Raw genomic sequence first — 21,648 nt, 5'->3', positions numbered from 1 at the left:
CGATTCCCATGATTTTGAGGCATTCAAGGTTGCCGTTATGAAAGTTGTTAATGTGCCGAGCGACCGGGGTATCATTCTTCTTCAGGATGTCATTTTTGTGTTCTCCCACTCGTCGTCGGAGTTCTCTGATGGTTTTGCCAATATAGATTTTACCACACACGCACTTCATCCTATAAACGACTCCCTTTGATTTGCAGGTAATCAATGATCTTATAAAGAAGGTCTTACTGCTGTTGTAGTTGGTAAAATCCTTGCCTTCCTCAATAAACCTACAATTCACACAGTCGTGGCATTTAAAGCAACCCTTCACCATGCTAGTTGTCAACACTGGCCCATCCTCATTGAAATGGCTATGAACCAGTCTATCACCAAGAGATCTTGCCTTCCTGTAGGTGATAGAGGGATAGGTCAAAAGATGTCTCTCAATCAAGGGGTCCATTTGTAACACATGCCAGTGTTTTGAAAGGGTTCCCCTCAAGTCCATCGCCCCATTGTTATAGGTTGTGATGAATCTAAGCATTTCGTTCGATTCATCTTTCTTCATATTGGGGTTCAGTAACCTGGTGCGATCCATACTCCGCACGGAGTTGTACGCCCCATGGATAATACCCTCAGGATAGCCTCTTTCCCTTAGGCGTCCCATCAAATCAAGGGCCTGTTCTTCAAAACCCGCTTCCTCTGAGCAATTACGTCTCATTCTCATAAATTGCCCTTTTGGAATTCCCTTCTTTAGGGGGGCAGGGTGAGCACTTTCCCACTTTAGTAGGGAATTGGATGATGTTGCCTTCCTGAAGGTGGTAGTAACCAGGCAGCCGTTAGGTCCCCTCTCCACTAGCACGTCAAGGAAGGCCAATTTGTCCCCACCAATCTCGCTAGTAAATGTGAGGCCAATGTCATTATCATTCAGTTTGGTCATAAATTGGTGAAAACCCTCGGGCCGGCCCTTCCAGACAACGAAGACGTCGTCAATGTATCTTAGCCAAAGAACGACGTCCTCGGTGTCCAGAAGGCCACCGAAGACCACCGTCTCCTCCCACCAGCCCAGGAGGAGGTTCGCGTACGATGGGGCACAGCAACTCCCCATCGCGGTCCCCCTGAGCTGGTGAAAGAATCTCCCACCAAAAGTAAAGGCATTTCTCGTCAGGCAGAATTCCAAAGCCTTTACCACAAAATCATTATGTTGATGGAACTGGTTTCCTCTTGATCCCAAAAAGTATTTTACTGCCTCCAATCCCGCTGAATGTGGGATGGATGAGTATAAGGCCTCCACATCAATAGAACATAACAGCATCCCTTCCTCCAGAAAGACATCTTCTATCCTGCGGAGAAAGTCGGTGGTATCTTTCAGGTAGGAATTCAGGGACAGTACAAAGGGACGCAAAATATGGTCCACATAGACACTCAGCTTTTCTGTTACACCACCTATACCTGAAACAATGGGGCGACCCTTTAAGGAATCGGATTAACACCCTCTCTTTGCGAGACGTCTCAAATGGAAGAAGTTCTTTGGTAGGCAAACGGATAAAACTTCAGCTGAGTTGGGTATCCCAGGTGAGCTTCTCCAGGATGTGAGATTGCTTTTCCATCTTGGTGACATTAATCCAAACGATCTTGGTGAAGGCCCTTTTACTACTCTAAAAAACAAGAGTGTAAGGATGCCTCCGGCCACGACCGAGATTGATGTAATTGACGTCTTTGTCAATCTGGTCACTGAGGACATCAGGAGTGGCATAGGCAGACGTAGAGGTCAGTACAACCTGACAAAGGTAGAGATGCTCAGCTTGAAAAAACTAGAGAGGGATTCCAGTATCACTATAAAACCCTCTGATAAAGGGGGTAACGTAGTGGTACTGGACTCCATGGATTACAAAAAGATCTGTTTGAATATCCTTGGCGACGATTTGTGTTATGCCAAACTAGACTCGAACCCGATCCCGGGGTATAGGGAAGAACTAAAAATCATACTGCGGGAAGCTTTGGAGTCTAGGATCATTGACAACAATGATTTTGATTATCTGTTACCTGCCTTTCCAGTGGTGGCGACCTTTTATATTTTACCTATAGTTCATAAGGGTGTTAATCCCTTAAAGGGTCGCCCCATTGTTTCAGGTATAGGTGGTGTAACAGAAAAGCTGAGTGTCTATGTGGACCATATTTTGCGTCCCTTTGTACTGTCCCTGAATTCCTACCTGAAAGATACCACCGACTTTCTCCGCAGGATAGAAGATGTCTTTCTGGAGGAAGGGATGCTGTTATGTTCTATTGATGTGGAGGCCTTATACTCATCCATCCCACATTCAGCGGGATTGGAGGCAGTAAAATACTTTTTGGGATCAAGAGGAAACCAGTTCCATCAACATAATGATTTTGTGGTAAAGGCTTTGGAATTCTGCCTGACGAGAAATGCCTTTACTTTTGGTGGGAGATTCTTTCACCAGCTCAGGGGGACCGCGATGGGGAGTTGCTGTGCCCCATCGTACGCGAACCTCCTCCTGGGCTGGTGGGAGGAGACGGTGGTCTTCGGTGGCCTTCTGGACACCGAGGACGTCGTTCTTTGGCTAAGATACATTGACGACGTCTTCGTTGTCTGGAAGGGCCGGCCCGAGGGTTTTCACCAATTTATGACCAAACTGAATGATAATGACATTGGCCTCACATTTACTAGCGAGATTGGTGGGGACAAATTGGCCTTCCTTGACGTGCTAGTGGAGAGGGGACCTAACGGCTGCCTGGTTACTACCGCCTTCAGGAAGGCAACATCATCCAATTCCCTACTAAAGTGGGAAAGTGCTCACCCTGCCCCCCTAAAGAAGGGAATTCCAAAAGGGCAATTTATGAGAATGAGACGTAATTGCTCAGAGGAAGCGGGTTTTGAAGAACAGGCCCTTGATTTGATGGGACGCCTAAGGGAAAGAGGCTATCCTGAGGGTATTATCCATGGGGCGTACAACTCCGTGCGGAGTATGGATCGCACCAGGTTACTGAACCCCAATATGAAGAAAGATGAATCGAACGAAATGCTTAGATTCATCACAACCTATAACAATGGGGCGATGGACTTGAGGGGAACCCTTTCAAAACACTGGCATGTGTTACAAATGGACCCCTTGATTGAGAGACATCTTTTGACCTATCCCTCTATCACCTACAGGAAGGCAAGATCTCTTGGTGATAGACTGGTTCATAGCCATTTCAATGAGGATGGGCCAGTGTTGACAACTAGCATGGTGAAGGGTTGCTTTAAATGCCACGACTGTGTGAATTGTAGGTTTATTGAGGAAGGCAAGGATTTTACCAACTACAACAGCAGTAAGACCTTCTTTATAAGATCATTGATTACCTGCAAATCAAAGGGAGTCGTTTATAGGATGAAGTGCGTGTGTGGTAAAATCTATATTGGCAAAACCATCAGAGAACTCCGACGACGAGTGGGAGAACACAAAAATGACATCCTGAAGAAGAATGATACCCCGGTCGCTCGGCACATTAACAACTTTCATAACGGCAACCTTGAATGCCTCAAAATCATGGGAATCGATCTCATTCGTCCACCACCCAGAGGGGGTAACTGGGACCGAATAATACTCCAGAAGGAGTGTTATTGGATCTATAGCCTGAATACCATGACACCACTTGGCTTGAATGAGTCCCTGTCCTTTGCACCCTTTCTGTAGGAGCACCTTAGAGGTAGGGGTGAGTATAGGAGGGATATACGTCGGCCGAGTGGGGGCACCACATACGTGGGTTATTTAGGGTGCCGACCCCCACATGTTAGGTAGGGCCAGTGATTATTGGAGGGTATTTGCTCAGTGTGTACTTTAGTTTTTCTTATCACTGGGTGTTTTTTATCCCTCCCTACCACTGATGTGCTTTGGGAGTCTCTGATTCATTTTGCTGGTGACATGCTGGCCTGTCCTCATGCGCTATATATATACCCCCCCTTTCCCCCCCCCCCCCCTTTTTGTTATCTCCATGTTTATTGGGGATTTAACAAATAGGGCTAGTCCCTGCAACAACGGTTACAAACATGGTGTTATGTTTTGTGACCTTTTTGCCTTTCATTTTAAAGGGGGTATTAATGATAACCATATGATAGTCTGTGGGTTAATGCTCTTATATCCCTGGCTTCACTAGGAAATATACCTCTCTCCCTTACATAGGTTGAACCATCTTAGCTTATATGCTTGGACTATGTACCTTTGATGTATGCTCGTTTTTATCATGGGCCTTACATAGGTTAGCGTCTTGTACCGGATCATAGTTTATTATACTGCCATTTTTACCTGTGCATACCCACCATGAGTTGGCTTGGTGATTTTTGTACTCCGCTCCGCCGTTTAAACCCGAGCGCGTCCAGGTTGCGATGGTAACGCGCTCAGGGTCTTTGTTTAACCGGCGTGGGCGGCTCCCCAGGATGTGATGTCACTGGAGGAGGCTGTGCTGTCTCTATGGCGACGCGGCATCCGATGACGCGATACTTCCGGCCGCGATGTATTCTGGGAGGATACGTCATCGGACTTTATGGTGCTTCTGCGCATGCGCCGGTATATAAATGGGAGCCGGTTTCCGGACGCCCGGCGCGGCACCTTTTGAATCTGTACCTGGACATGTGGTGAGTGACTCGCATAAGGGACATTATGATGGGCCTAATCAATATGCTGATTTGGGCTTTCTCCACCTTTGATCTTCTGTTTACAGTGACACTGGGCATGACAATACTGCAGGATAAGTGAATGGACAGTACCCAGTAATCTTTCACCTGAACTCCCCTGATGATTGTGCCCCATGAAACGCGTTGGGAGTGAGTGTTTCTCAACATTATGGAGGTGATGTCTTCATGGCATTTCTAAGGGATCTAAAATAGCTGGCTGACAGCTTCCCCACGAGCCATGATATACTTCTAGTCGCCCTTTTTTCCACAGGACGGGGTAAGATTGTTCCATCTTTGGACGCATTACGTTTTATACTCTGATCCTTGTGTATGATCAGCATTTGGTTTCCTTTGTTATGGGATCTAATTATGCCATGTTAATCTGATCTGTACTGCTAGTATTGTGTGATCAGCATTTGGTTCCCTCTGATATGGGATCTAACTACGCCATGTCTATCTGATCTGTACTGCCAGTATTTTGCCAGCATTTGTAACACACCTTTACCCCCCCCCCCTCCTTCTTTCCTCTAAGTTGGAGTACTATAGTAAGGGGTAGTGGGGGTGATTATGGTTCAATTGTGTCATAATATCCTCTAGGTACCTACCGGGGTCTTCCTGGTTTCTGACCAGGTGTATATGATACCACTGTGATTAGGACCTATTTATGAGGGTTTGACTTGGGCTATATCGGATGCCCTTTTGTAGAGCATGAGTTATATCATCGCTTCACGGTTTTATATATCCTTGAGCTTTTAGCTCTTTTATTTGGTTCTTATTAAAAGTTGCATACTAATATAGTCAACTAAACTCACCTAACTTCTCCAAATTCATTTCTATTGAGGGAAGCTGTACACTCCCTGAAAGAAGTTCTGTCGCTTACCCATGTTATGTAAATAAAAGCTTATAACCTGACTTTAAATTCATCCATTGGTTTTATAAATTACTCTTTTGAAAGTTGAAACCCTCCCAAATTTGGTTTAGGTTATGAAAATAAAGTTGCTGCAAAGCTGAAATATTTAATCATTTAATGAACACACAAAGGTCAGATTTTGGCAAGACTAAAGTTTTGTCGCCTTGTCATATAATGCACCCAATCCTAGTTTACATCCTCACCTGTGCTCACTAAATGATTGGTTAATTAGTGGGTGTGTATAAAAAGAAACCCAGCACCCCAGACCTTCAGTTGAACTGCAACTTGACCTCTGACAACATGCCAAAAATCCACCCTGCAACCAAAGCCTTGATTATCAAGAGGCTGAAGAACAGATCCACTGCAGAGGTGGCTGGCACCTTTAATGTGTCTCAGCGTCTCAGCGTCAAGTACAAAGAATTAAAAAAAAAAAAAGATTTGAAGAAACTGGAGATGTTTTTGCCAAGCCCAGGTCCGGCAGACCCCGCAAGACAACTGCTCAGGAGGAACGTTTGTTGGTTAGAAAATCCAAAGCCAGCCCCTCTTCTACTGCAGCCTAGCTCCAACAAGCCTGGTCACTTTAAGTCCCTGTTGTCAACTAGAACAGTTTGTAGGATTCGGTCTCGAAATGGCCTCTATGATCGAATCAGTGCCCAGAAGCCAGCACTAAACAAAAGGCAATTAAAATACCGTGTGGCATTTGCCAAGTCCACAGCCTGCTAAACAGATGAATGCTGGAAAAGTGGCAGAAGGTGGATTTCTCTGATGATTCTTCAGCTGAATTACACCACAGCTGCCGCAAATACTGCAGGAGACCTACTGGAGTCCGTATGGATCCAAAATACACCCAGAAAACAGTTAGGTTTGGTGGTGGAAAGATCATGGTCTGGGGTTACAATCAGGTGCGAAATATTTGCAAGGTGGAAGGCAATATCAATGTCCTAAAATATCAAAAAGTATTAGCTACCTCTTACATTCCCAATCATAAAAGGGGTCAAATTCTGCAGCAGGATGGTGCTCCATCTCATGCATCCATCTCTACAAGAAAGTTCCTTCTGGCAAAGAAGATCAAGGTGCTCAAGGACTGGCCAGCCCAGTCACCAGACATGAACATCATTGAGCATGTTTGGGGTAGGATGAAAGAGGACGCTTGGAAGACAAAACCAAAGAATCTAGATGAACTTTGGGAGGCATGTAAGACTGCATTCTTTGCTATTCCTGATGACTTCATCAATAAATTGTATGCATCATTGTTGAACCGTTTGGATGCAGTCCTTCAAGCTCATGGAAGTCACACAAATTATTAAATATGGCTCTAATAGCACCACAACTGCATTCACCAATGTTATGCATACTTTCTGTGGGCGACAAAACCTTCGTCTTGCCAAAATCTGACCTTTCTATGTTCATTAAATGATTAATATTTTAGCTTTGCATCAACCTTATATTCATAACCTAAACCAAATTTGGGAGGGTTTCAGCTTTCAAAAGAGTAATTTATAAAACCAATGAATGAATTTAAAGTCAGGTTATAAGCTTTTATTTACACAACATGGATAAGCGACAGAACGTCTGTCAGGGAGTGTACACGTCTAATCTGCATGTGACCGGAAGTATGCAAATTGCCTGCCAACACTGGGAATACCAGTGGTACGCACGCTGTCATCATTCAGCAGTCCGATTGCAAACTTTTGTATATAGCCTTGACAACTCCCTTAATGGGAAGCAGATGTAAAATATGACCAAATTTGACAGTCATTTACCTTAAGAAACAGTGGGCACTGATTTTGTGCTTGAGGACATGCTGACCAAAACCAGTCAGGCAATGGACCAGCTTTGGCAGTTGAAACAAAGTAACCTAGTGCCAAGGGTTGTTGTAAAATGTTGGTCACTTCATCATGAGATTCCGTAGACAGTAGTCGATCAGTTCCTTGACCCTGGGAAGAAAAAATAAAAAGTAATTTTATATATACACACACACCCACACACACAATATTGCATTACAACAGTGTAAATGATTATTCACCTTGCCGACATCACCTCCATGGGGGTAATGAGATCCAGGGGAATGGCCTGGGGATCCACTGGGAGATGCAGGAAAAATGTTTATAAGATCCGGATCCAAGTCTTCGGGTGGATCAAGCACATCAAAAATCCCCATGCCATCTGATCCATCTACCATAGTGAGAGAGAGAGGAAGAAAACAAAAAATGAGCCTTGACCAGTTTACAATAAACAAAGGTAACAAAATCTCAGCACTTTGTAAAGCCAGGTATGGAAAGACTTGGGGAGTGACTCATAAAAGTTTTTTCTTACAGAGTTCTGGCATCAACACCTTAAGTCCCAATATTTTTGTGCAAAGAGACTGCGACATTTGGTGTTTACACGCCAGTCCCAGCCAGCTACACCAATATGGATGTGCTATGGCCGCTCGTCAAATTCCTAATAAGTTAACCACCGTAACTTCCTCCAAAAATGTACTAGTCTCTGGCAAAAGTACATTACCGGCGGCATCACACACAGGTTAACAGATACGCCAACATTTATTAAGTTGCGCGTGCCTCTTAATGAATTAAACGTATTGTACTCCAGCGATTCCGGTCATGAATACTTGACGTGACCAACTCCAGTCTTCATGAATTAGCCCTTTTATTTATAAGATGCATTTGAAGATAAGGGCATCTGAAAAAATGTTTTTAAAAGAGTTAAAACAACAGGCATGGCCATTATAAAGACTGCCTCCTGCTAACTCAGGACTCCAAGGAAAAGCTGGAGAACTAGGGGTACACTGTGCCCTCTGAATATCTGATATGAGTGGTAGAAGAAACAGGCATCCTGATTAATAGGAACTTTCCATATGTGGCTTACACATGTCCACAAGTGTCTGGTGAGCAGGGAGGTGCCTGAATCCAAAATACTTACCATTATTTGTACTGAAAATATTCTCATTGGTGTTATTTACAGTTGCCACTTGCACAAACGCTGATGTAGGAAAAACCAGAATGTGGGTGCAGGACGTGTCCTGCGGTGTGTTTAGTTGTGAGGTTTGCATGGTTAATGTAGTGCTACGTCCAAAAACTGAACCAGTTGACACAGAATCTGGAAAAAAAAGTGAGAAATATTATATACCATGTAAAAAGTGGGGAAAAAAAAAAAAGATTGCAGACAAGTAAGCTCCAACTGGTATTTAGTGATTGGCGATCGCATGAACCCCAGTGTGAACAGAACCATACATCATGGTATGCTGCAAAATACTGACAGTTTCACAAGATTCTCAATGCTCATGTATAGTTTTTGACATTATTGGTGTTAGAATGGTGAGATCTTAAAAGGAATCTTTAAGACATCCCCTCCCCCATCCAACATTGGATGCGGCAGCAGCAGTAACGTGCAACCGTGTCGCTCAACTCAAGCCAGCAGTGAGGAAGAACTGTAAATAATGAAAAAGAAGGGCATTTTGTTTACTTACCGTAAATTCCTTTTCTTCTAGCTCCTATTGGGAGACCCAGACAATTGGGTGTATAGCTTCTGCCTCCGGAGGCCACACAACGTATTACACTTAAAAGTTTAAACCCCTCCCCTCTGCCTATACACCCCCCCGTGCATCACGGGCTCCTCAGTTTTGGTGCAAAAGCAGGAAGGAGGAAACTTATAAATTGGTCTAAGGTAAATTCAATCCGAAGGATGTTCGGAGAACTGAAAACCATGAACCAAAGGAACAATTCAACATGAACAACATGTGTACAAAAAAGAACAAACAGCCCGAAGGAAACAGGGGGGGGTGCTGGGTCTCCCAATAGGAGCTAGAAGAAAAGGAATTTACGGTAAGTAAACAAAATTCCCTTCTTCTTTGTCGCTCCATTGGGAGACCCAGACAATTGGGACGTCCAAAAGCAGTCCCTGGGTGGGTAAAAGAATACCTCGGTAATAGAGCCGTAACACGGCCCCTTCCTACAGGTGGGCAACCGCCGCCTGAAGGACTCGCCTACCTAGGCTGGCATCTGCCGAAGCGTAGGTATGCACCTGATAGTGTTTCGTGAAAGTGTGCAGACTCGACCAGGTAGCCGCCTGACACACCTGCTGAGCCGTAGCCTGGTGCCGCAATGCCCAGGACGCACCCACGGCTCTGGTAGAATGGGCTTTCAGCCCTGAAGGAACCGGAAGCCCAGAAGAACGGTAGGCTTCAAGAATTGGTTCCTTGATCCACCGAGCCAAGGTTGACTTGGAAGCCTGCGACCCTTTACGCTGGCCAGCGACAAGGACAAAGAGCGCATCCGAGCGGCGCAGGGGCGCCGTACGAGAAATGTAGAGTCTGAGTGCTCTCACAAGATCTAACAAGTGCAAATCCTTTTCACATTGGTGAACTGGATGAGGGCAAAAAGAAGGTAAGGAGATATCCTGATTGAGATGAAAAGGGGATACCACCTTAGGGAGAAAATCCGGAACCGGACGCAGAACCACCTTGTCCTGGTGAAACACCAGGAAGGGGGCTTTGCATGACAGTGCAGCTAGCTCAGACACTCTCCGAAGTGATGTGACTGCCACTAGGAAGACCACCTTCTGCGAGAGGCGTGAAAGAGAAATATCTCTCATTGGCTCGAAAGGTGGTTTCTGAAGAGCCGTTAGCACCCTGTTCAGATCCCAGGGTTCTAGCGGACGCTTGTAAGGAGGGACTAGGTGGCAAACCCCCTGCAGGAACGTGCGTACCTGCGGGAGCCTGGCTAGACGCTTTTGAAAAAACACAGAGCTCGCCGAGACTTGTCCCTTAAGAGAGCCGAGAGACAAACCCTTTTCCATTCCAGATTGAAGGAAGGACAGAAAAGTGGGCAAGGCAAATGGCCAGGGAGTAAAACCCTGATCAGAGCACCAGGATAAGAAGATCCTCCACGTCCTGTGGTAGATCTTGGCGGACGTTGGTTTCCTGGCCTGTCTCATAGTGGCAATGACCTCTTGAGATAACCCTGAAGACGCTAGGATCCAGGACTCAATGGCCACACAGTCAGGTTGAGGGCCGCAGAATTCAGATGGAAAAATGGCCCTTGAGACAGCAAGTCTGGTCGCTCTGGTAGTGCCCACGGTTGACCCACCGTGAGATGCCACAGATCCGGGTACCACGACCTCCTCGGCCAGTCTGGGGCGATGAGGATGGCGCGGTGGCAGTCGGACCTGATCTTGCGTAACACTCTGGGCAGCAGTGCCAGAGGAGGAAATACATAAGGCAGTCGAAACTGCGACCAATCCTGAACTAATGCGTCTGCCGCCAGAGCTCTGTGATCTTGAGACCGTGCCATGAATGCCGGGACCTTGTTGTTGTGCCGGGACGCCATTAGGTCGACGTCCGGCTTCCCCCAGCGGCAACAGATCTCTTGAAACACGTCCGGGTGAAGAGACCATTCCCCTGCGTCCATGCCCTGGCGACTGAGAAAGTCTGCTTCCCAGTTTTCTACGCCCGGGATGTGAACTGCGGAGATGGTGGAGGCTGTGGCTTCCACCCACAGCAGAATCCGCCGAACTTCCTGGAAGGCTTGCCGACTGCGTGTGCCGCCTTGGTGGTTGATGTATGCCACCGCCGTGGCGTTGTCCGACTGAATTCGGATCTGCCTGCCTTCCAGCCACGGCTGGAACGCCTTTAGGGCTAGATACACTGCCCTTATCTCCAGAACATTGATCTGAAGGGAGGACTCTGGCTGAGTCCAGGTACCCTGAGCCCTGTGGTGGAGGAAGACCGCTCCCCACCCTGACAGACTCGCGTCCGTCGTGACTACAGCCCAGGATGGGGGCAGGAATGATTTCCCCTTCGACAAAGAAGTGGGAAGAAGCCACCACTGAAGGGAGGCCTTGGCTGCCCGAGAAAGGGAGACGTTCCTGTCGAGGGACGTCGACTTCCTGTCCCATTTGCGGAGAATGTCCCATTGAAGTGGACGCAGATGAAACTGCGCAAATGGAACTGCCTCCATTGCTGCCACCATCTTCCCTAGGAAGTGCATGAGGCGCCTCAAGGGGTGCGACTGGGCTCGAAGGAGAGATTGCACCCCTGTCCGTAGTGAGCACTGTTTGTCCAGCGGACGTTTCACTATCGCTGAGAGAGTATGAAACTCCATCCCGAGATATGTCAGCGATTGGGTCGGTGTCAATTTTGACTTTGGGAAATTGATGATCCACCCGAATCTCTGGAGAGTCTCCAGAGCAATGTTCAGGCTGTGTTGGCATGCCACCCGAGAGGGGGCCTTGACAAGAAGATCGTCTAAGTAAGGGATCACCGAGTGTCCCTGAGAGTGTAGGACTGCTACCACTGTTGCCATGACCTTGGTGAAGACCCGTGGGGCTGTCGCCAGGCCGAAAGGCAGTGCCACGAACTGAAGGTGTTCGTCCCCGATAGCGAAACGCAGGAAGCGCTGATGCTCTGGTGCAATCGGCACGTGGAGATAAGCATCCCTGATGTCGATTGATGCTAGGAAGTCTCCTTGGGACATCGAGGCGATGACGGAGCGGAGGGATTCCATCCGGAACCGCCTGGTTTTCACGTGTCTGTTGAGCAGTTTGAGGTCCAGAACGGAACGGAAAGATCCGTCCTTTTTTTGGCACCACAAACAAGTTGGAGTAAAAACCGTGACCCCATTGCTGAAGGGGGAACAGGGATAACCACTCCTTCTGCCTTCAGAGTGTTCACCGCCTGAAGAAGAGCATCGGCTCGCTCGGGGGGCGGAGATGTTCTGAAGAAACGAGTCGGAGGACGAGAGCTGAACTCTATCCTGTAACCGTGAGACAGAATGTCTCTCACCCATCGGTCTTGGACATGTGGCAACCAGGCGTCGCAAAAGCGGGAGAGCCTGCCACCGACCGAGGATGCGGTTTGGGGAGGCCGAAAGTCATGAGGAGGCCACTTTGGGAGCGGTTCCTCCGGCGGTCTTTTTAGGACGTGACTTAGACCGCCATGAATCAGAGTTCCTCTGACCCTTCTGTGGCCTGTTGGACGAGGAGAATTGAGACCTGGCTGAGGGCCGAAAGGACCGAAACCTCGATTGTACCTTCCGTTGTTGAGGTCTGTTTGGTTTGGACTGGGGTAAGGACGAGTCCTTTCCCTTGGATTGTTTAATGATTTCATCCAATTGCTCGCCAAACAGGCGGTCGCCAGAAAATGGCAAACCGGTTAAGAACTTTTTGGAAGCAGAGTCTGCCTTCCATTCACGTAGCCACATGGCCCTGCGGACTGCCACTGAATTGGCGGATGCTACCGCCGTACGGCTCGCAGAGTCCAGGACAGCATTCATGGCGTAGGACGCAAACGCCGACGCCTGAGAGGTTAAGGACACAACCTGCGGAGTAGAGGCACGTGTGACTGCATTAATCTCAGACTGACAAGCTGAGATAGCTTGGAGTGCCCATACGGCTGCGAATGCCGGAGCAAAGGACGCGCCGATAGCTTCATAGATGGATTTCATCAGGAGCTCTATCTGCCTGTCAGTGGCATCCTTGAGTGATGCACCATCTGCCACTGCAACTATGGATCTAGCTGCCAGTCTAGAGACTGGAGGATCCACCTTGGGACACTGAGCCCAACCCTTGACTACGTCATTGATGGACGCTATAAGGTCGTTTACTATGGCGTCCCCCTCAGGTGTATCCAGGTTGAGAGCGGCGTCAGGATCAGAGCCCTGATCTGCCACCTCCGCTTCATCCTCCAGAGAGTCCTCATGCTGAGACCCTGAACAGTGTGATGAAGTCGAGGGAAGCTCCCAGCGAGCCCGCTTAGTCGGTCTGTGACTGCGGTCCGTGTCGGAGTCCTCACCGTGGGACCTATGAGTCGCCCCAGGAGCACTTTGCTGCGCCGAACGAGGGGGGGCTGAGAGCAATGATTCAACAGTGCCCGGGACCTGTGTTACCGGTCTGGACTGCAAAGCTTCTAGTATCTTAGCAGACCATCTATCCATAGACTCAGAAAGTTTGTCAGCGAATACTGCAAACTCCGTCCCTGTCACCTGGACAGTGGCAGCAGGTGGTTCCACCTGGGCCGAGGGTCCCACCAGTGGCTGAGGCTCCGGCTGAGTGAGTGTCACAGGGGCCGAGCATTGCACACAATGAGGGTAGGTGGAACCTGCAGGTAGCATAGCCGCACATGAGGTACAGGTTGCAAAGTAAGCCTGTGCCTTGGCACCCTTGCTTTTTGCGGACGACATGCTGTTGTCTCCTCAGAGCAATCAGAGAGGGTATATAGCCAAAAGCAAATAGAGCGGCCGTACAGAGTAAATGTATACAATATAAGCATATAAATATACACTTCGGCACCCAGGGGGGCCAGCACCTAGCAACAGGTGCGGCTTACCGACCGCCCTCAGCGGTTGTGTGACCACCAGATTCCCTGCCTGGGCCTCCCAGAGCTGTGGAGCTCGGTGTTGTCTCCCCTCTGAAGTTCTCCAGCGTCAGAAGTGCTGATAGGAATGGCTGCCAGCGTTCTGAGAGGAGGAGGGAGCCGTGGGCATGCCTCAGAAAGTGCGGGAATCTGGTGCCCCACGGTGCTCAGTGAGGGGGGAGGAGGATACTAAGTATGCTCCAGCCCTCAGCGCTGACGTCCAGTGCAGCGTCCCGCCCTTACCCCTGACTGGCAGGCCCGGGGGCGGGAGTATGCGGTACTAGGCCGCAAAAGCCGGGGACTAAAGTTATAAGCGCGGCCGGCAAACAAGCGCGGTCGGCGCGGTAGTCCCGGCGCACAAACACACCCAGCAGCTGCTGCAGCGTCCATTACACAGGCGCTCTATGCGCCGTCCCCAAGGGGACACAGAGTACCTCAGAGGAGCAGGGCCTGTCCCTGACGATACCCGGTCTCCTGTCCAGCAGATTCCCCCAGGGGCTGCGGAGGGAGCACGGTCCCAGTGCATGGTGACCGGTTAGGATCCCACTTCACCCAGAGCCCCTAAGGGATGGGGAAGGAAAACAGCATGTGGCTCCAGCCTTTGTACCCGCAATGGGTACCTCGACCTTAACAACACCGCCGACCAGAGTGGGGTGAGAAGGGAGCATGCTGGGGGCCCTGTTATGGGCCCTCTTTTCTTCCATCCGATATAGTCAGCAGCTGCTGCTGACTAAATTGTGGAGCTTGCGTGCATGTGTGCCTCCTTCAACACAAAGCATAAAAACTGAGGAGCCCGTGATGCACGGGGGGGTGTATAGGCAGAGGGGAGGGGTTTACACTTTTAAGTGTAATACTTTGTGTGGCCTCCGGAGGCAGAAGCTATACACCCAATTGTCTGGGTCTCCCAATGGAGCGACAAAGAAAAGTCTTGTGAGAACACACCTTTAAAAGGCGGTTCAGGATTACTGTATTGATGACCCATCTTTAGGAACGGACATCCCCACCAATCCGCTATTAGCATGTCTCCTAACTAATAGTGCACAGTATATGAAGCCAGAGCCCCACATCTGTGCAAGATACTGGGCATCCCAAGGGAATTTCCTTCCCATTTTCATACTTCGGCCAGGTCCAGACAGCCATTCCCACACTCGAGCCAGTCACATTGCAGACGTAACTAACTCTGTGTGCAGGAGCTGCCTTCTTGTGTACACTAGTCTGGTACGTAATTGAAACAAAAAAGCAAAAAGCTGGAGTATGAGATGGTATATATGCAGCTCATGTTCACACTGGCCATAGGACAAAGACAAATAATATGGATGTATACCCTGCTGTAACTGACTAAAAGCATAGTGCATATAAACATAGGGTACTTAGTAAACACTGTTCTTGATCAAAAAAAGCATAAAGCCATCCCAGCAACGACAAGGTGGAATGGCTTTGGGACCCAGTCACTCTCAGACCTTACTCATATTAAGGCCTATTTTAGACCCATGGTGAGGTTTTAATATTAGAGTGTAGGTACTATCCCGACTGGGTACACCTTGTCGCGGTGGGATGGCTTTATGATTTTTTTAATCAAAAACAGTGTTTACTAAGTACCCTATGTTTATTTATATGCACTATACTTTTATTCAGTTACAGCAGGGTATACGTCCATATTTTTGTCTTTGGTTTTTCTTGGTCCGTAATTGAGTGCAGAATAACAAATGCTGCCATTTTTCCACTATTGGTACATGTGGAAACTTGAATGTGTGCACTTGCACACTGGCTATGATGGGTACGCGTGCTCATGTCCATAAAGCATAATCATATGAATGAGCTAGAAGCCTTTATGTATAGATCTACCCTTTTACAAACAGGACAGCTTCATTTTTCATTAATAGAGCTGATAATCTCCAGCCTAGGCAGATTGCTCGCTACCTGTAACCATCACCTGGGAGAGGAAAGGGGCTTATTGTTTGCCATGGGCATCAAGACCAGTTTCCTTTAGACAATTAGGTTAGTAAAGTATAGTTTCGATATGGATCAGCTTCATTGAGTACAGGGAATTTGGGTAAGTGAGGAATCCTTGGCGGACGACACGCATCAACCCAATAGCTCCAGAATGAGTGAAATCACAAAACAGATATTGTGGAAAACATATATTGTGGTTCTATATTCTTACATACCTGGCATGATCACAAATGAACCCTGTGGCTCCATAGCCACCAAACAAGCACTAAGTATGCTGGGAGAGTCGGCAGCCGATATGCCACACATTCGACATGTGTCCTTCAATCTCTTACTCAGCGACTGCAAATTGCGTCTACTCAACAGACCACTCCAATCTGAGAATATGTATAGGAAAAAATTACACATATGGAGAAGTTTCCATCTACTCCCAATTATGGTACATATATATTTGTAATGCTTGAAGCACAAATCTCAAAATCTGTTAGTACATGCGAGATGCTTTATTCTTTGTTTAAGGCTACATGAAACAGACTGCTCTGGCATCAGAAGACCTGGCCCTACTGCTGCATCTCCTGAGCGAACTGCTTCACATATGTCTAGTCAGCTCAGGTAGGGGGACCCTGCAATAGGATGGGGTCATCTGATGCCAGAATGGGCTCAGTTTCACATGTGAGAAACCGGAGTTATTGACCAATACAGCTCAGGTTGACAACAAATCAGAGTCCTTTAACAGAGTCAAAGAACATCTCAATGTAGTAATTGAGACTATATATATATTATATATATATATATATATATATATATATATATATATATTATATTTTATATAATATATATTTCTCTATCGCTTTAATATATATATATATATATATATATATATATATATATTATATTATATTTTATATAATATATATTTCTCTATCGCTTTAATATATATATATATATATATATATATATATATATATATATATATTATATATATATATATATATATATATATATATATATGAAAATCTATATCTATATATATATTTTTTTTTTTAATTAACACTAGCAATTAGTGTCCGGTAACATTTATCACAGGTTCATTAATTCTTCAGAACTTGCCTTTAAGCTCTCCGTGCCCTATTCTTCCCAGACGTCCAATGACAACTCTCCATGGTAAGGAGCTCATCTGTACAAGTCCTTGGCACCATTCCCATAGTTTCTGAAGACCACTGCGGCGAGCAGAACCTTTTTTCCGCCGAGCTCTGTAAGTTAAAGCCAAACAACTTAAACATTTTCTCTTGCACAAATATATACATGAACACACGTGTAGACATACACTAATATACAGACACACAAATGAGACATAGATAATATATATCTAGTATATTATATATGAAATAAATAGAAGGTAGTACTCTAAAAGGTTCAAAAAGTGGTGTGGCTAATTCACAAGTCCACTTTTTTTTTTGGAGTACTGCCTTTCATTTATTGATCTACTTAGGACAAGTGGACATTGTTCAGGAGGACGTGGCACCCACATTTGATTTTTTTGTTCTGCTCCGTATTTTTTTCTCTATATGTTGTACCTTACATTGTATCAAAATGTCATATTTCAGTCTTGTCTCATTAAAAAAGAGAATTTTGTTTACTTACCGTAAATTCTTTTTCTTATAGTTCCGACATGGGAGACCCAGACCATGGGTGTATAGCTTCTGCCTCCGGAGGACACACAAAGTACTACACTAAAAGTGTAGCTCCTCCCTCCGAGCATATACACCCCCTGGATGACAAATCTAACCAGTTTAGTGCAAAAGCTGAAGGAGGACATCCACCCATAAGTAGAGATAGAGTAAAACCCGGAATAACCGGAACCTCTGTCTACAACAACAGCCGGTGAAAACACACGGAACAAGAACTGCCAACAGGCAACAGGGAGGGTGCTGGGTCTCCCATGTCGTAACTATAAGAAAAAGAATTTACGGTAAGTAAACAAAATTCTCTTTTTCTTTATCGTTCCTTATGGGAGACCCAGACCATGGGACGTCTCAAAGCAGTCCATGGGTGGGAAATAAACAGAAACTGAGAAGTAGGCAAAACCTAACTTCACAAATGGGCGACAGCCGCCTGAAGGATGCGTCTGCCCAAGCTCGCATCTGCCGAAGCATGAGCATGCACTTGGTAGTGCTTCGAAAAGGTGTGCAGACTAGACCAAGTGGCAGCCTGACAAACCTGCTGAGCCGTAGCCTGGTGCCTGAAAGCCCAAGAAGCACCGAAAGCTCTGGTCGAGTGCGCCTTAATCCCCGGCGGGGGAGGCACCTGAGAACATTGGTAGGCATCGGATATGGCCGACCTAATCCAACGAGCCAGAGTCGGTTTAGAAGCTGAGAGACCCTTGCGCTGACCTGTGGTTAGCACAAGAAGAGAGGTGCACCGCCTGAGAGCGGCGGTGCGTGACACATAGATCCGGAGCGCCCGCACCAGATCTAAAGTATGCAACGCTTTCTCAAAGCGATGCACAGGGGCCGGACAAAGGGAAGGCAATGAAATGTCCTGGTTAAGGTGGAAAGGAGACACCACCTTAGGGAGAAAGTCCGGAGTCGGATGGAGAACCACCTTGTCTTGGTGAAAAACCAAAAAGGGTGACTCCGAAGAGAGCGCAGCCAAATCAGAGACTCTCCTGAGAGAAGTTATGGCCACCAGAAAGACCACTTTCTGTGAAAGTCGAAACAAAGAAACCTCCCTAAGAGGCTCAAAGGGGGGTTTTCTGTAAGGCCGTGAGGACCAGATTAAGGTCCCAGGGATCCAAAGGTCGCCGGTAAGGAGGAATGATGTGAGATGCGCCCTGCATGAAGGTGCGCACCTGAGCCAGTCGGGCGATACGCCGCTGGAACAACACTGACAGAGCAGAGACCTGTCCCTTGAGGGAATTGAGGGATAGTCCTAGCTGCAGACCGGACTGTAGAAAGGACAGGATGGTCGGCAAGGAAAACGGCCAAGGAGCATGGCCGGAAGAGCGACACCAGGACAGGAAAATTCTCCAAGTCCTGTGGTAAATCCTGGCCGAGGAAGACTTCCGAGCCTGAGTCATAATGGAGATGACCTCGGAAGGAATGCCTGAAGCCGTCAAGATCCAGGACTCAAGAGCCACGCCGTCAATCTGAGAGCCGCAGAATTCTGGCGGAAAAACGGACCTTGAGAGAGAAGGTCTGGGCGGTCCGGGAGATGCCACGGCACCTCTCCGGACAGACGGAGCAGGTCTGGGTACCAAGCTCGCCTGGGCCAGTCTGGAGCAATGAGGATGACCCGACGGCCCTCCATTCTGATCTTGCGCAGGACTCTGGGCAAGAGAGCTAGAGGGGGAAACACGTAGGCCAGACGGAACTGGGACCAATCCTGAACCAGCGCGTCCGCTGCCAAGGCCTGAGGATCGTGGGAGCGAGCCACGTAAACCGGGACCTTGTTGTTGTGCCGGGATGCCATTAGATCCACTTCCGGAGTGCCCCACTTGCGGCAGATCGACCGGAACACTGCCGGATGCAGGGCCCACTCGCCGCTGTCCACGGTTTGACGGCTGAGATAATCTGCCTCCCAGTTTTCTACACCTGGAATGTGGACTGCGGATATGGTGGACTTTGAGTCCTCCGTCCACTGAAGGATGCGTTGAACCTCCAACATCGCCAGGCGGCTGCGAGTCCCGCCCTGGTGATTGATGTAGGCAACTGCTGTCGCGTTGTCCGACTGGACTCGAATGTGCTTGCCCGCCAACAGGTGGTGAAAGGCTACGAGAGCTAGGAGCACAGCTCTGATTTCCAGCACATTGATCGAGAGGGCTGATTCGGACGGAGTCCAAGTGCCCTGTGCTCGGTGGTGGAGAAATACTGCTCCCCAGCCGGAGAGACTGGCGTCCGTGGTGAGGATCATCCAGGACGGAGACAGGAAGGAGCGTCCCTGAGACAGAGAGAGGGGCCGAAGCCACCACTGAAGAGAGCTCCTGGTCTGTGGCGACAGAGCCACTAGCCTGTGCAAGGAAGAGGTCCGCTTGTTCCACAAGCGGAGAATGTCCAGCTGCAGAGGACGCAGATGGAACTGGGCAAAGGGAACCGCTTCCATTGACCCCACCATCTGACCCAGCACCTGCATGAGGTGCCTGATGGAATGACGGCGGGGCTTCAATAGAGAACGCACCGCCAGATGAAGGGACTGCTGTTTGACTAAGGGCAGCTTCACAAGTGCCGGCAGAGTCTCGAATTACATCCCTAGGTACGTAACTTTCTGGGTCGGGGTCAGAGTGGACTTGGGCAGATTGACAAGCCACCCGAATTGAACAAGCGTGGCGAGAGTGAGCGAGACACTCCGCTGACAGTCTGCACTGGACGAAGCCTCGACTAGAAGGTCGTCCAGGTAAGGAATCACTGCCAACCACTGGAGGTGCAGAACCGCAACCACTGCTGCCATGACCTTGGTGAATACACGAGGGGCCGTGGCTAACCTGAAGGGGAGAGCCACGAATTGGAAATGTTCCTCTCCGATTGCAAAACGTAGCCAACGCTGGTGTGAAACTGCAATTGGCACATGCAGATAGGCATCTCTGATGTCGATGGATGCTAGAAAATCTCCTTGGGTCATTGAGGCAATGACCGATCGCAGAGATTCCATGCGAAAGTGCCGCACCTGAACATGCTTGTTGAGAAGCTTGAGATCCAGGATGGGCCGGAAGGAACCGTCCTTCTTGGGGACTAGGAAGAGGTTTGAGTAGAAACCTCTGAACCGTTCCCGGGCGGGAACCGGAACAATTACTCCGTTGGCCTGCAAGGATGCCACGGCCTGAGAGAAGGCGGCGGCTTTGGAGCAGGGGGGAGTGGACAGAAAAAATCTGTTTGGCGGGCTGGAAGAAAATTCTATCCTGTAGCCGTGGGAGATGATATCCCGCACCCACTGATCGGAGACGTGTTGAAACCACACGTCGCCAAAGTGGGAGAGCCTGCCACCGACCAATGACGTTGCTGGCTCGGCCAGATAGTCAAGAGGAGGCTGCCTTAGTGGCAGCAGCTCCTCCGTTCTTCTGAGGACGCGGCTTCGCGCGCCATCTGGGTTTTCGATCCTTGGCTGAGTTAGTGGACGAGGCTGAGGGCTTAGAGGATGACCAGTTAGAGGAACAAAAGGAACGAAACCTCGACTGGTTCCTGCCCTGGACAGGTTTCCTGGTTTTAGTTTGTGGCAAGGAAGTACTCTTCCCGCCAGTAGCTTCCTTAATAAATTCATCACCGAACAGCCGGGACCCAGCAAAGGGGAGCCCAGCAAGGTACTTCTTGGAAGAAGCGTCTGCTTTCCACTCTCGAAGCCACAAGATCCTGCGGATCGCGAGGGAATTAGCGGAAGCCACCGCCGTGCGGTGAGAAGCCTCCAGAATGGCAGACATGGCATAGGATGAAAAAGCCGAAGCCTGGGAAGTTAAGGCAACCATTTCGGGCATAGAGTCCCTGGCGAGGGAATGTATCTCCGCCAGAGAAGCAGAGACTGCCTTAAGAGCCCACACTGCTGCAAAAGACGGGGAGAACGAGGCCCCTGCCGCCTCATATACAGATTTGGCCAGAAGGTCAACCTGGCGGTCAGTGGGATCCTTAAGTGAGGTGCCATCGGCCACCGATACAACTGTCCGGGCTGAGATTCTAGACACCGGAGGATCTACCTTTGGTGAATGAGCCCACTCCTTGACCACCTCAGGTGGAAAGGGAAAACGGTCATCAGAACTACGCTTTGGGAAGCGTTTGTCAGGACAGGCCCCGGGCTTGGTCA

General features: G+C 48.4%; 1 protein-coding gene across 1 annotated transcript in view; it reads right to left on the bottom strand.

Annotated features, from left to right (window-relative positions):
* Positions 1-21,648, bottom strand: part of MED13 (mediator complex subunit 13) — a 196,762-nt gene that overhangs the window by 6,590 nt on the left and 168,524 nt on the right. The window contains exons 24-28 of the mRNA XM_075336235.1: positions 16,972-17,114; positions 16,080-16,238; positions 8,484-8,660; positions 7,588-7,736; positions 7,325-7,498 (exon numbers count right to left, since the gene is read on the bottom strand). Coding sequence (XP_075192350.1) covers positions 7,325-7,498; positions 7,588-7,736; positions 8,484-8,660; positions 16,080-16,238; positions 16,972-17,114 — 802 coding nt within the window. The remainder of the gene's footprint in view (positions 1-7,324; positions 7,499-7,587; positions 7,737-8,483; positions 8,661-16,079; positions 16,239-16,971; positions 17,115-21,648) is intronic.

The sequence above is a fragment of the Anomaloglossus baeobatrachus genome, chromosome 2 (assembly GCF_048569485.1).
Source record: "Anomaloglossus baeobatrachus isolate aAnoBae1 chromosome 2, aAnoBae1.hap1, whole genome shotgun sequence".
NCBI lineage: Eukaryota > Metazoa > Chordata > Amphibia > Anura > Aromobatidae > Anomaloglossus > Anomaloglossus baeobatrachus.
The sequence above is the reverse complement of the archived record's forward strand: the minus strand, read 5'-3'. Positions and strand labels throughout refer to the sequence as shown.